Genomic DNA, 15733 nt, shown 5'->3' with positions numbered 1-15733 from the left:
CTTTCACCTTTTATTGATATAAAGACCAGCGCAAGCATCTGAATTGCAAGAGATAAGATTAAAAAAACAGCAGCAACAATAGCAGCAACAAGACAACATTCTAATAAACAATTCACAGACTGCTTGTCGCATGCAGTTTTACAGCGAGAGACTGAAGTCTTCTTGTCAAAACAGTACCTTCCCTTCTACCCTACAGATTATTGATATGTTTGGCTGTTAAAACATTGATAATTCAAAGCACCGTTAGTTGTTGTTTAGCTTTGTGTTTCAGTTTAACAGCCACGTTTACACTCTCCACTGTACCAAGGAACAAGAATAACGTTGACTCGTACACAGGTTGAGGAGAAAAATACAATCCGCACACAGAGGGGTTACTATCGACATTGGACGTATTCTTATGTCATCAAATTCAGTAAAAATTATATTCTAGAGCAAAATTGGATTGCTGTTTTAAGAGGCCCAGGCCAAATAAGTAAAAACCGGAATTCTTCTAAAATGTTTCATGGATGAAAGACCCAAAAGGCGTAGAAAATTTGAGATTTTGAAAATATCTGCGTTATGTGGAGAATTTCAAAATGACATTATACTACTAGCTCTACACAGCAGTCCAATCAGTTTAAAATGAAATGTTCTTCTATAAAAATCAATTAAAATCTTTAGAAACATGAAGTACAAAAACTATTTTGTTCAATTAAAAACAAAAAGTGACTCTCATATACTGTATTTTACATGTGCTGTGTGAACAGTATATATAATATATATGTATTGCAGTATTTTGCACATAGTAGGACCATTAAAGTTGAAAAGTTCCAATTCTACTTGAATCATTTTACTTCTCCGCCAAACTGAGTCTTTTGGCCTTGATGAACGCCATCCCGTGCGTCCTCATGTGAGTGTTCAGGTTCCCCTCCGTCTCAAACATCTTCCCGCACACTTTGCATTTGGTCTTTGGCATCTCGTCATTGCCGTCCGCCGCAACGTTTAGTTGGTTCTCCCTCTGGCTTTCGTCGTCATCCTGACCCCTGAATCGGTTGAGACCTTGCTCCTTCAGCCGATGTACGATGAAGAGGTGTCGGGCCTTGGATCGGGGTGAGGTGTAACACAGGCCACACTCCTGGCACTGGTAGGACGAGCCGTCTGACTTGTGCTGGGGGATGTGCTTGTGGAAGGCGGCCACGTCCTCGGTGGTGAAGCCGCAGACGGCGCACCTGTGAACTTTGGGGATGTTCACCTTGAGCCTCTTCAAAGGCTGTAGATCCAAACTCCTTGGGTTTAACCCCGGGGACCCCTCATCTTCATTCTTTCTCTTGGGGTTGGCAGTCTGTGAAAGACATTAGAAAGATTTCTTAGGTGACTGGAAAAGTGAAGTACAAATGAATGTTTATGATTATACCGATTTCTTATCTGACAAATCGTTCCTGGTATCAGAGGTAGCAGTTTTCTCCTCTGAGGTGCCATGCATCAACTGAATGTGCTGATCCAGCAGCACTCTCTTGGTGAACGGTTGACTGAGAGTCGGGCAGTGCCTGTTAAAGCGCAATAAAAGTCAAAGTGACACTCCCAACAAGCTATTCATGTTCTCTTTGATTTGTGTTGGCCTGGTTTATTCTTCCTCTACCCATTTTGGTCTTACTGCAATCCAAATATTTGTCTTTTCAACTGACAACTTGGTTAATTCTGCTTTGTGTTGCAAAGCATTTCGAACTATACTGTAAATTTAGTTTCACTGCCAGGTAGCCACGTTTTCATTTACTTTACTAATCAGGTGTAGTTTGTACTCACGGACAGGTGTAGACTTTGCGCACTTCCTTGTGTTTGAGTCGGTTATGTCGACAAAGACTGTGCGGAGAACTGAAGGACTTCTCGCAGTGCCGGCACGGGTGCTTCTTCAATATCTAATGTGCAATTAAAGATTGTGAGTTGGCATGTATCATTCTTCCCCATGTTACCTTACTTGACATGCCAGATGTCTCTAGAACGGGTTCACTCGTTTACCTTGCCGTGTTCTTGCTTCATGTGAGCCACAAAGACCTCCCTGGAAGTGAAAACTGTATTGCATTCTCCACACGTATACCCTGAACCATTGGGGTTCTTAAGCTCCCCTGAGCTATTTTTGGTTGAGTTTTTTGGTGATGAAGGTGCACCTTTATTTACGCCCTTGTTTTGACCGTTGCCATTTCCTCCATCAACGTTGTTGTTCCTGGTGCCATTGTGGGTGGTATTTGAATTTGTAGCCTTGGTGCTAAGAGGGAGGTTGAGCCCCAAGTTTGGTGGGGCCTCAGTGGTCTTTAACGTTCCATGCATGGCCTTGCAAGAATTAAATCGAGGCGTGATTGAGTTATTTAATAGATTTGTGGAAAACAATGTTGTTGTCCTACCTTTATATGGTCCATCATGAGCTGTTTCTGTGCATAGTGCATTGAACAGTCCGGACATTTGAAGATAGGGACTTTATGATCAACCACATGCTGGTCAAAGTGAGAGTAGAGCAGAGACTGCAGGGTGAATACTGTATCACACATGGAACACTTGTATATAAGCCTGTCGGACAGAAGAAAGACAATGTCCATTTTGGGAATAGGCTACAAGATATGGTAATCACACTAAATTTGTTGTGCCTACAAATGAGGATCTATTCAAGTCATTGGTTTCCATATGGAACAAAAACAACCAAGTTAATCCACCATGTCTAAAAGCCACAAATCCTGCAACTGATGAAGCGGAAAGGGACATTATCCTGCGATTTGGTTGTGGGTATCAGATTGCAGTTGTTGTGGCCAATTCTTCAATGCTAAATTATATGCCACTGTTCAAATGACATTTTCTTCTTTTGTATAGTTGATTGCAGTGGACCGCTTCTAACATATTTTTGACCTTTGCGGCGTTTATCAAGACTTACTTGGGCTCTCCAGCTTTCAATCCAGGATGCTGTGTGTGTGCATGCGAGTGTGTTGCTGGTGCAGACTTGAAGGCCATGGGACAAAGGGGGCATTTATAGAAGATCTCACAGTGGGAAGTCTGGATGTGCGACTTCAGGGTTGCAACATCAGCAAAGATCACACTACAATGGATACAGCTAACGGGTAGAGAGAGCAAAGAGAATAAAATAATGAATGAGTCAGTCAAAGTCAAACTTGAACACTGAAAACGAATTTCAATTCAGGGACTAACCGGTAGCCGACTCGACGGGTGTAGTGCAGGCAGTTCTTTGTGATGTGGGACTGGAAGTGGACAGAACGACAGCTCGTGCCACATTCGGGACAGATGTAGGGAGACTTGTGCTGGTGGATTCGTTGATGGCATAAAAAACTACACTGGTTTGGTAGAAGCATTTGGCAGACGGTGCACGTTTTCTAATACAAGAGAGAAAGCGAGATAGGGAAGACAAATATTGCAATGTTGTCACAGTCGTTTCTCTGCTTAAAATCTCAAGTGTGCAGCAAACCCACACTATATTCTGCTTCATTCTTTATGTATGAATACTAACATTGTGTTCAGGTTTCAGTACATTCCTTGAAACCTGTTGCAACTGGTAGTGCGCGTTCGGAAATATAGTCCGAGCACGCCGAGCATTCGGAAACTCGAAGCGTTGTTCAAATTTGCCGTTCGGTTATTCAGTGCACCAAAAATGGAGAACACTCGAGGTGCTTAAACTGTGGGCATGGTGTGTCACTTACAGATGGAAACTGTTCAAGCACGACGTCCTGATTGGTTTAGAACATAAGCTGTCTTCGGAAATTAATGGGAGAGAAGTGTGCTCTTCCTCTCACACCACTCTCTATAGTGTCAGAGTAAATTTCCTAATGCGCCATTAATTTCCAAAACGCTTTATATCATCTCGGGGTTGAACATAGGGCGCACTAGGAAATAGGCTTCAAGCACACACTGATTCACTCTGACCGCGCCAACAGAAATTGGCTGAAACTGGTTTAATGGATAAATCAATAGATAGAATATGTGCTAGCAAATACTTAGAAGATGTTTTAATACGTTGTTTGTTTTAATGAGCTTAAAAAAAAAGCAGACTTTAACTTTTGAAATGCGCTTAAAAGTGTAGGAATCACAAAAGTATATATAAAATGTTTTCTACATGTTCGATTTTCACCTACTATTTTTTGTGGGTAAGTCTGGGTTGGGCATCATAAACGTGGGCTTTGCTTTTATTAAAAGCAGCATTATGCGGCATACCTGGCCATTGGTCTCCAGAACGTGTTGATAATGCGTTGCGAGTGAGCTGTCGTCGTGGAATGTTTCATTACATTCCAAACACTTGAGGCTGTGCCTGCAGAGCTTTGATGCATCTTCCTCTAAGGGCATTGCTGCCTCAACAGGTGTACGGTTTGGACTTTGCGACGCACCACTTGGAACTTTTCCCGAGGTTTGAACGGGCAATGCCTGTGCATCACAGGCGGACGAGATGCTTTCTGTAATGGTGGGTGGTCCAGAACAGGGTGATGCTGTTATCATCTGGTCGGCAGGGATGGGTTTTAAGATTAGATGTGAGCACTGCATGACAACCCCCTTGTCCTTGTGGCTCCTAGCATGAGACAGCAGACTGCATTTGTTGTAAAAGACAAGACTTTTTGAGCAGTGGTTGCAGGTAACCTCGATCCGCACACTGCGACGTTCATAGTGTTGGGTCAGGCTCTTTTCAAGAGCAAAGGAATCGCTGCACTCCAGGCACTTGTAGCCGCGAGCTGGAAGGGAAATGCAGGCTGAGGTTGGCGGAGAGAGGTTTGGGACATACACAGGAACAGGATTTATGCTACTCAAAACTTTATTAAAAGCATCAACGACAGAGCTTTGAGAGCTGCTGAAAACTTGAACCCTGGAGAGTTTCTTCAACGACTGGCCAGTGAGAAGTGCTTGCTGTTTAAGACCTCGTGATTGCTGCTGCTGGGATTGCTTGGAGGAGGTCATTGCTTTTTGGAGCTCACTGGCAGCAGAGGACACATTCTTAGAGAGAAGGTTGAAATTACTAAAATGGACTGCCTTTGGTACAAGCTTGGCATTAGCTAGACTGGAAGCAGGGACCATGACAGTCTGTTGCTGCATGGCATTTGCCGCTTTGAGGATGGCACCGCTGGCACTTTGTACCGAGGCAGCTGGAATGACAGTTGCTTTGACTGTGGTGTTATTGGAGAGTTTGAGGTTTATGACTTGGGAACCGACTGTCTTGACAGCTGAGACGGGCAGGAAGGCTGTTGCTACTGGTTTGATGGTCATCTGCTTAGTTATTTCTACTGGTGGTCCTCCTCCGCAGGTTGCAACAACTGTATTTGGCAAAGAGGAAGATGAAACAAATGCATCTTCAGTAGCCTTTAGCGTTAAGCCATTTCCTGAAGGGTCTCCTTTATTCACTCTGCCAAGATCCAAGTCTGGGATGACTCTTGTGACTGTGCGCTTGATCTGTCCAGAAGAGGTCTTGATTGTTTTTATCCTGACTTTTGGAATGACCGGTGTGGTGTCTGTGCTGCTACTCTCACTTTTGACACTGGAGGGACTATCCGGTGGTCCTGATAACAGGCGCTTTGCCAACTCCAAGGCTGATTCCTCCTCACGTTTCTTTGCTGGACCTCTGGAATATTCAACGTCTTGGTTTGAGTCCGTCGGTGTTGTAGAGGAATCTAAAATGTAGTCTGTAGTTGTTTCCTTTTTAGCGCTAAGAGCGGCAATGGCTGCAATACAAGAAGAAAGTTTTGCAGAGGTCTTTGCCTGCATTTGGGATGTTTGCCCATTATTCTCTTTGCTATGCGTAAACAGAAGAGTTTCCTCGGGTTCCCCTTGAATTAAATTCGATTGAGGAGTGTCATCGGACACCGAATCTTCCAGAGTGATATTTTGATTGTTATTTTGATCTGGTTTTAAGTGCTTTGCTTTGGACTTAGAAACTTTCTCCACAGGTGTAGGATGTTTTAACTGCTGTCTCTCTCTCTTGGTCCTGGACTTCTCAAGTGAGCGTCCAATACTTTTAATAATCGTCTCACTTACTTCATTCTTGTCCTCCTCAAACTCTTCCGCACTGGAGATAGGACTGAACTGATTGCAGGGTGATGACTGCTTGCATACAGCATGTCCATCCACTTTGGATATATTCCATCCATTCTTGGTGCAATGAGCACTGGTTGTCATGGAGGTCAAGAAGCCATTTTGTAGTCTATTGCCAATTCTTATTGAATGAGGTTGGTGATGGAACTGCAAATCTTTTCCGAACAGGGCTCCCACATGGTGACTTGTTTCGGCATTTCTAATATTCTTGACAATGACACTTACACCAACGTCTTCGTTGGTTGTTGACCCACACTTTGCTTGCTTGACTTTGTCGTCATGGTCATCTTGCTGGCCAGATTCAATAGCAGCTTTGGGATCCACCATGTCAGGGATGTCGAAGGCCGCAAGGAGGTCGTCAAAGTCTGGTGTCTTCATATCTCCCATATTCCTTTCCCTGCTCTAATTAGGATCTTACCTGTAAGTGGCAGAAAATAAGTCATTGGATTCAATGAATTGACCATCACAGTACTGTTTTTTTTCAAAATTTGTTTTCAATAATTCTCCCTCTGAACATTCATCACCTTCACCGACATCAAGAGGTAAATACAGAATTTGTTTTATTATACAGCGTTTTAATGGACGGAAGGATAGGTTAACTTCTTTTTAAATGCACTTTGAACGAATGTTTAGAACATTGAAAAGCCTTTCTAAATCTAGATAAATCTCAGATTACCCAGCATCCACAAACAGATTCTGACAGAGGTTCCTTCTGTAGATGTTTCTCATCGATCAATGGTGAAACATATTACACTCATACGTGTGCATTTCAATTCCAACCTTTCATTTTTTTCACAGTGGGTGGTACGACAGTGAATTGTGAAAATGCTCAATGTTTGTGTCATGCTTGTTGGGGACAAAAGACATAAGGCTAGCCTGCTTCCATCGACACCATTTCTGCTCTTTGCGCCATCTGACTGGCAACCGCAATCTGCATACACTGTTTTTACTTCGACAATATTATGCAGCCTTTCTCAATCCATACGATGGGGGATTTCATTGATGGCAGTGAGGGGGTGGAGGGAAAAGGGCTGACGAGCAGTGAAAGGATGTGATAATGGCCGCTGCAACAGCAGAGAGAAAGAGAGGGAGAGGCCTAGTCTGAGCAGTGAGCCAAAGTCGTCAGATGCTGAAAATGAATGTTAAAAACACCCAAATGTGACAAATAATCAATGCAAAACACCACTTTCAAACTCATGCATCTCTGCCAACCCACTTTAATCGTATGGCAAGATCACCACCGCTCTAGTGAAATGAAGATTGGTCATAGAAACATGCAAGAAAATCAGCCACTCCTCACCCGCTCGTCTCGTTTCGTCCCTCTGCAGCCAATAGCCAAACCTTCCTCCTTTCCTTTTTTCCCCATCCTGCAACAAACGGTCACTAGACACTGCTAACCCTCAAAAAGCCATGAACCCCACCCTGACTGAAGCAGCAACGACAACAAAATCCTGCCTCTTCACAAAGGGCCCAGAAGTCAGGGTCAGGTTACATCCAGACTTGCGCTAAGTTGCCGGTGGTCCAGGGAAACATCTCCTTTTGTCATTCTCTCAAGCACTGGCAGCACACAGACATACAAACAAGACACGTGGATCATGCCCTGTGTGTGTGTGCGTCTAAGTGTGTGTATGTGTGTCAGGACTGCAGATTCACACACTTCCAGGCAGCCACCCCCTCTGTCCTTGTCTTTTCCCAAATCTCTCTGCTCTCTTTTTTGTGAGTCTTTGCCGCGAAGCAAACCGCCGCAGGATCGACGCTCACTCCGTGGTCACCAGCGGACGAGATGCGAGGGGCCGCCATTGGATTGGCGTGGAATACCGGCGAGAAATCCCGGAGGAGCACAGAGACAGCATTGTTCCTGTCTGCCTCAAACTGGTTTCAGCTAGTTCTGCTCTCCCCGACATAAAGCCCAACGCTGCATTGCGGCCTCAAGAGCACACAGGCAGGAGGCAGAATAGAATGATCCATTCCCAGGACAGCTCTTCTTGTTTTTCCCTTCGTATTATGGAAAATGATGCACAGATAGACGGTGGCAGGATCTGACACCTTTATGAATCGTATCTTTTTCAACAATATTTCCGTCTTGTGAGGTTGAGGAGCTTGAGGAAGGCAAGATTGGGGCTGATGATGGCAGGTTTAGATGTTAGACTAATGACAATGGAAAGAAGACAAGCTTGCTCATTTGCCTTGCTAGTTATGTACTCTGAACACCAAATACTGATTTTGTTCTTTTCATCCATTTCTTAAGATTACCATCAATCTCCCAGAAATAGTTTCAGAGATTGATTTCACTAGATTTCCCTAAACTTTTAATCCCCAAGAGAGTGGTCATTAAACATTGTATGTCCATGCACCTGGATTGCATATCCTAAATGCTTGATCCCCAAGAAAAGGTGGCATGGGAGACCGCTGCATCTTCCTCACCTAGATTGCTACAAAACGGTTCCCATCCCTCCCCACACGCCCCCACTGATACATGCATACACTTAAACATGCACATGCAAATATAGAGCTAAATATTGCATACCCAACAAGATCTTTTCCCCCACACTGGAAAATAGATGTCTTCCTGTCGAGGCCTCAGCACCTTGCCTTAGTGTCTTACCCCAGCCATTCCAGCCTCCATTTTCTTCCTCCTTCCCCTCCCCCTCCCATTCGGCTTCACTGATTCACTCCCAGTCCGGGCCTCCTTTCCGCCTTTGGCTGCAGCCGCCACCTTCACGGATATTCATGAAGGGAAGGTTAGAAGTGGGGGGTGGGGGGGGTGGGGATATTGGGAAGCAGTGTTCAGCAGGCGAATCAGGCCTTTTGTCTCTATCGTTGGAGGGGGTGGTGGTGGTGGTGGTGGTGGTGGTGGTGAAGGGACTCTCCACTCTGGCTCTGGAGCAGCAGCTGGTGCAGAGGAAGAAGAGAGACAGAGCCCGAGAGAGGAGAGAGAGAGAGGGAGGCAGATGGAGGTGGGGGACAAGGAGTGGAAGAACTCAGTTTTCATATAATAGAAATTACATTTCATCCTATTTTGATAAAGTGGGCCTTGTGCCTATGGAGGGTATATATGAGCTAGCATTAAGTAAGGTCAATAGTTCTTCATTAGTCCTAAGACTGCAAAGTGAGTAGGCCTTTGACAAAGTCTACTGCTTGGATAATTTTCTGGCAGTGAATTCTGTGTTTAAGGAAAAAAGCATCTTGTGATTTTCATCATCACGTCCATATTTGGAAGATTGGAAAAATTACAAATCATAAACGATGACAATGCTAACCTACCTGGCTGTCCCTCATTAGGCCTTGCTTTACCTCCAGACACCTGGCAACCGCTCACAACTTTATTGTGTGAACGGGGCCTTAATGGATTAATTTGTCAGGCGGCACAAATCTACGCTATTAACAAGACAGGAATAATTCGTGCATGGATGTATAGTGAAAGGCCCGAGTGGTGCTTCCTACTCCTCCTCAACGGCGCAACGCGTTCTGTGCAGAAGAGAGCACAGCGAGCTTCCCCTCCCCCACGGGCTCAGTCATATGACGTCATTTTCCCTGGATACGAGTAAGCAGAAAGAATGAGGCGCATCCCAGTTTAATGTTCTTGCGGTCTAAAGAAAATCAGGAGATTAATTTTTTCGTTTTGTATTTTGAGCACAAGGGGACCTAGACATGTCTTGAATGCACAGAGAAAGTTGCAGTACTCAAGAAATAATTCATTACACCACTGATGAGGCAAATGCAAAGTAGCAGGGAGATGAGAGCGAGTACCTGATCATCAATCTTGACCAACAAATTATCTGCACTTGATTTGTATACTTGAACCCCTTTTATTGTGAAGTATTCGATGGGGCCCAGACACCCGCAGACTCTAACTACAGCGGGCCACATATGAGTTTGTGACCCCTGTTGTAAAGTAAGTGGGGAAAAAAAATACCTGGCACGGTCTTGCGTCCAAGTTTGAGAGGCATGCTGACAAGTGCGTCCGCACTGGTGCAACGTTGGCTCACTTAACTTGCACAACATTGCCATCTAGTGTTTCATTCGGTATACTACACATTGCTTTAATTAACTGTACGGTATAGTGCTCTCGTTGACGGTAATTAAAATGTCCCCCAACAGAGGGCGCTCAGACACCTTTTTCAAATTATGTTTGAAACAACCACAAGGGATTCATTGATGCTAAGCTGAAAGAATCAAGCATTAATTACCCAACTAGTTTTCTTAACTGAGGGATTGAAGACTGTAGAGAAAGCGTGTGCTGGTCTAATGTGGTCTATGATGACTTAGACCGTCAATGAAATGTGATTGATTTACACTGCAGGAACTGATTTCTTTCAGACAATCACTTGGAGCATTCAGGGTAAAAATTTAATAGTAAAAATAGAACATTAAAGCAAGATATCATGTGTGAAGAAACATTTAAGTAAAATATACAGTATGCTTTCACATGTAAAACAGGTAAAAGAAACTCTATCCCTTGCTTGCTATCGCTCGCTCTGTCTCTCTCTCTCTCTCTCTCTCTCTCTCTCTCTCTCTCTCTCTCTCTCTCTCTCTCTCTCTCTCTCTCTCTCTCTCTCGCTCTCTCTCAACACAGCATGTAAAAAAACAGTAGGATACACATTGACGGTGAATGTTTTGGGCCCTCTTAGTTTTCAGACAATGGCGAGTGCTAATTGCAACAAGTTGGTTGCACACGTCCTCCCTCTTAATGCCAAAAGGAAAAGTTTCCTCTTGTGTCCTTATCCCTCATTTGCTTCACGGCTGATTGGTGAACAAAAGGGGCAACAAGCCACTTTCACCCCATGATTACGCTTGTAATCCCGCCGACGGATGGGATAACGTTTACGGGGGTTAATGAGGAGGAAACAAGTCATTCTCTGAGGGGCCAGGAGGAAGTCAGCCAGGTTAAGCTGATTTAGGTGTAAAAAAAAAAAAAAACTCAGTGTTTATTTTGCGTGTTGATGTTGCTGAAATTTATCAAAAGGTATTTTTTGCCAGTTATCTACATATTGAAATATATATATATATAAAAAAAAACAAAAAACGAAAACTTTTTACCAATCAAATTGGATTTCATTATTATAGTACATCACCGCTAGGGGGCACTTAAACTAGCTTCCTAATATGAATTCACAGATTGAATGACAGTAGCAACATAGGCTGCTAAGTTTTGAATTTATTTGTGAAATGACCAACAAGATGTCCCATGAGTCACTTTCTATTTAGTTTCAGGTATCAGTCACACTTGAGGTCATCAGCATTTGACAGTTTATGCTTTGCTCTTCTATTTAGCATTGCTGCAAGCTTTTCTGTGCCCTAAAGCAGTTCAGAGTTCAGTTAATTCAGTGAAGCGATATAGTTTTACTCTTACCAATCTCAGGTTGTGGAGCATTATTACCATCTGTTAGAATATGCTTAGAAAACCTGCAAAGCTGTCAAATGTGTGATTTTTGTAAAGTACATTTTTATAGTGCTATTTTTCCTTAAAAAAACACACACATTCCAAATAATTTTGTTTTGTGGGGGATGCTGGAACGAATTGATGGTATTTTCATTTATTTCAGGTTGGAGAAAATATGAATAATTAATTTCGAGGTGCCAATGTATTTCCTAAGGATGAAATAGTTACTAAATCTAAACAAATGGAGTGTCAGCCAGCATCCTGTAATGGATTGTTTTCAGCCTTGGATGTTCTCCTTTGTTATTTAGTTTTTACATATAAAGATCATTGTTCTAAAAATATTCACATCAGATGGATTTTACACCAAAAACAAAATTGTCTTTAAATGTAAAGTGTCAAATAAATACATAATGCTTTTTGTAACAGGTAAGAATGAAATTGAAAGAACAGATGTATGAGAGCTCCAAAAAGTTTTTTCAAAGTTTGTGCCCGTCAGGTTGTTGCCATAGCAACGTCAGCTTTCCAACCCCTCCAGGTTCCCCAAAGACGCAGCAGCCTTATCCATCACCACGTCTTGCCAATAGATTGAATGTGTTCTTTGGCCTTCATCCTCAATGAGGCAATGCTGGAGTTCCTCGGGTCTGACGAGCACTGGTAGACTGACAGCGGCGGCGGGCACATGGAGCCCATCCGGGGCAAGTGGGTGGTCTGCCCCAGGGTGGGGGCATTGAAGAAGGAGGGTGGCATGGAGGGGGAAGGCGAGCCGGTATAGGCGCCGCCTCCTCCTATGAAGCCCGGGAGCGAATGTAGGGTGGCGGAGGCCCCGATTGGCGAGGCCAACCAGGGGTCCAGGGAACCCGTGGCGTGGGGGCGGCCGAAGGAGAGCAAGGAGGGGGTACCGGTGTTCTCCTGGAGCTTGATGGAGTTCACTTCCAGTTTTTCCTGACGACGCCACTTGGCCCGGCGGTTCTGGAACCAAACCTGAGAGCAGCCACAGAGAATTCAGTGCAACTGTATTCATCCTCTTGAAGGGTCCAAAATATTAGGTACACCGATGCAATATAATGAGCTGTATCAATAATCCTCATGTAGGTTCATCATAGAGCTGTTTAATTCCCCCCCCGTTTTTTTTATTTTTTATAAATGTTGGCACTTTCAATTAAGTCCACCACTGAACCTTTTAAATGAGTACTTCAGTGTCAATTAATTATAAACCTTATTATTCGTTTTTAAAGACCTTTTAAAAATTGTTGTGTATATGATGATGATGATTATTATTATGCATAACACTGTAGAGTCTACAGTACAGTTTTAAATGTGTACTACCAACATTTTTTAGGCCAAGAGCTACTTTTTGGTAACTGATCAATCAATTTGATACACAGTAATTTTCAGATTTGCTCAAATTACCTTTGAAAATACTATGTGAAGATAAAGGATTTCTCGGTAATTGGGAAACAGAAAAGCTATAAATAGCTATATTTTAGAACAGACGCAGACTAACTCGTGGTCGATGGTTGCAAACACGTTGTTGACGCCTGCTTTAAATACTTCACGAAGTACTAAAATAAAACCTTGTTGACGCTGTTAAGGGGAGAATGATAAAGTTGAAGTGTTGATCATATTTTCCGGGATGCATTCCCGACTGTAACCTTATAAGAAAACTGGCGGTTCTTTGATTAAAAACGATTATAATTTTTTTCCCATAACTACCTGTACGCGGACCTCGGGCAGGTTGACTTTGAGCGCCAGCTCCTCTCGGCTGTACACGTCCGGGTAGTGGGACTTCTCGAAGGCTCGCTCCAGTTCGTGCAGCTGGAAAGTGGTGAACGTTGTCCGGTTGCGGCGGTGCTTCTTCTTCGGGTTCTCGTCGTCCGATAACTTGCAGCCCTCACGTTCGGGCGAGTCCGGACAAGGCGTAACGTCACCAGCAACACCAACACCGGGAACACTCGGGCAGCACATGCCTGCAAAAAACCCCGTTAAAATTCGTCATTATTCTTTTTTTTTTGTGAGGACGGAAAGGAGGAATATGGCTAAAGTCGAACTAAAACTAATAAGTAATAATAAAATGAAATATAACTTAACTAAACAATTACAAAATAAGACAAATTGCATAGTCTGAATCTTTAGCATTGGTTAATTTCAATACAACGAATATTAATAAATCAGTTGAACGAAAACAATCAAATACATTGTCAAAGTTAAGTAAAATGTTATCAAAAGTAAAATTCACATTTTAATGAATTAAAATGAAACTAAAAGCATGCAAATGAAGTTCAGAGATAAACTAAAAATTAACTTCAAAATATACTGTAACTCAACAAATATAAGTGCTGAAATGGTATAAGATTTGGGATCACATAAAGATAAAGTTAATATAACTAAACTAAAATAAAGTGTACAACTGAAATTTAAATTTAAAAAGAAAATACATTCATTATAATTAAAAAACAAGATATTAAATCTAAACCCAAGACATTAAAATATAAATCCAACAAATATACGTAAAATAAAATGAAATTGGATCTGTTTGGACGAAACAAAATTAGATTGTACAACAACTACTACAAACAATAACTCTAACAACCTTTTAAGGAGACAAAATGAAGTTCAACGTACCGTCCAAACTTTCAGCGAAATGACTCTTGTGAATTTGTTGAACGTGGCGCTCTTGCGCGTGTTTGCCTCCTCCATTGGCTGTCAGGCTGCAAGCGCCTGACTTGTGGAACAGGAGGTCCTCCTTGAAGCCCAGGATGGCCTCGATGCTGTGCACCCTGGCCGGGTTGCCCGCTTGCTGCTGCTGCAGGAGGGTGCGCGCGGTTGGGGACTGATGCAGTCGCTCGTCCATCCTCATCATAGCCATCATCCTCTTCCTCCTCTGGAAAGGCGGGCCAATCAGCCACATGGGTCGGCAAGGACGCACAAAGATGGCATGATTGGTGCCTGCAGCATCCTCGGCTTTTAAACTAATGTCCCCTACCCCCTTTTCCCCCCCTCCTGCTCGCTTTTCTGACGTCACAGAAGGGACGTCCCGGATTCTAGGGGGGGGGGGGGGCGCAAATGTGTAGCACGTGTAAAACCTACTTACATCAATCTTAAAACCATCTTCCCACTCCTCCAGATGTCATTTTCATGTCAGCCCAAGAGCGGGGGGAAAAAAGAAGGAAGATTAAGATTAAGGTACAACAAAATCATAATTACAAGATTTCTTGCCAGGATTGCCAGCTTAATATTTTCATCCAAATATTGGTCTTGGCTGTTATCCCCTACCAATAGCAATAATGCATCAAATTTGGAGAATTGACAAAAAAGTCTGACAGTTTGGTTTTTAGTGGCTGTTTTCACCCACTAACGTGTTATGAACGCATGGCAAGTGCAACAAAAAAAATGCTGATGTTCTTATTGAGAAACATTTTGAGGTGTCACATACTGTACTGCAGGGGGCACCAACTATATTTGTCATAGGGACAGAATTTTACCGGACAGTTACTTTGGGGGCTGGAACCTCAAAAAATAATTAAATAAAAATTAAATGTTGGCATATTACGTAACCTTCATTGTTTATATATTTCTTTTCACGTCATTACAAAATTTAAGGCATTTTGAGCATTTGAGTCAGGCAATTGCTTTAGTGTAGACCACAAGATATTTTCTCTTTCATCTTCATAGTAATTATAGAATCCAGTCACGGGCCGGATTGGACGATTCGACGGTTTTGCCCGTGGGCTGCCAGTTGATGATCAATCACATACTATTCTATTTTTTATTTTTCTTATTAATCTTCAAACCACATGGCGTGATTGTCGGGAAGTGGATTGTGCCATCTGCTGTAATGTAACTATAACAATGCAGAGAGTAAATGAGCACGAAGGAGAGAATGCGGATACTTGAGAGGCTATTGCTTCATTCCTATCGGTGACCGAGACTTTACACACTTTGCTTTTCAGCCACATGTACAAATGAAATGATGAATATAGTTACGTTTTATTGTAAAATATGTATACACTATGAACTATATTGGTATATTGGCATATTTCTGACCTGCAATTCAAATATCCAATCACAGCAAAAGTGTCCAATGATGCTCTGATTCATTTTGGAGTCCTAAATGTTGCGCACCCTCTCATCTATTGCTGCTTGTAACTTTGATTTGGACTAAGAATGACCTGGTGCGCCAGTGTCATTTCTGGCCAATGGGCTGCGTGTCCCTCTGTAGTGCAGGAATAGCTTTAATTTTTCCCTTCTGATCCATTAAAGAAGCCTACATTTTAAGTGCGGGGTCGGTCCCCTCGGTCGGGA

General features: G+C 42.9%; 2 protein-coding genes across 2 annotated transcripts; both read right to left on the bottom strand.

The window, feature by feature from the left end:
• znf532 (zinc finger protein 532) lies at positions 1–7876 on the bottom strand. Its single transcript, XM_061294051.1, has 9 exons — positions 7349–7876; positions 4189–6466; positions 3172–3353; positions 2900–3076; positions 2379–2541; positions 1996–2307; positions 1783–1895; positions 1394–1526; positions 1–1321 (listed from the first exon to the last, which is right to left on the bottom strand). Exons 2-9 carry the CDS (start codon positions 6433–6435, stop codon positions 830–832), a joined length of 3819 nt encoding a protein of 1272 aa, XP_061150035.1. The 5' UTR covers positions 6436–6466; positions 7349–7876; the 3' UTR covers positions 1–829.
• A 3364-nt stretch (positions 7877–11240) lies between these two features.
• rx3 (retinal homeobox gene 3) lies at positions 11241–14539 on the bottom strand. The gene is made up of 4 exons (XM_061293983.1): positions 14523–14539; positions 14054–14472; positions 13145–13398; positions 11241–12412 (listed from the first exon to the last, which is right to left on the bottom strand). Exons 1-4 carry the CDS (start codon positions 14537–14539, stop codon positions 11996–11998), a joined length of 1107 nt encoding a protein of 368 aa, XP_061149967.1. The 3' UTR covers positions 11241–11995.
• Between the last annotated feature and the right edge of the window lie 1194 nt (positions 14540–15733).

This window comes from Syngnathus typhle, linkage group LG12 (assembly GCF_033458585.1).
Source record: "Syngnathus typhle isolate RoL2023-S1 ecotype Sweden linkage group LG12, RoL_Styp_1.0, whole genome shotgun sequence".
Taxonomy (NCBI): Eukaryota; Metazoa; Chordata; class Actinopteri; order Syngnathiformes; family Syngnathidae; genus Syngnathus; species Syngnathus typhle.
This window is presented reverse-complemented; position numbering and strand designations above follow the sequence as displayed.

Coding starts and splice junctions, on each gene's coding strand:
- znf532 (XM_061294051.1), bottom strand. CDS start 6,435: ATGGGAGATATGAAGACACCAGACTTTGACGACCTCCTTGCGGCCTTC. Junction 2,542..2,899: donor TTGAAAGCTGGAGAGCCCAA/GTAAGTCTTGAT, acceptor TCTGTCCGACAG/GCTTATATACAAGTGTTCCA. Junction 1,322..1,393: donor ATTTGTCAGATAAGAAATCG/GTATAATCATAA, acceptor TGTCTTTCACAG/ACTGCCAACCCCAAGAGAAA.
- rx3 (XM_061293983.1), bottom strand. Junction 13,399..14,053: donor TTTCGCTGAAAGTTTGGACG/GTACGTTGAACT, acceptor GGTTTTTTGCAG/GCATGTGCTGCCCGAGTGTT. Junction 12,413..13,144: donor TGCCCGAGGTCCGCGTACAG/GTAGTTATGGGA, acceptor GGCTGCTCTCAG/GTTTGGTTCCAGAACCGCCG.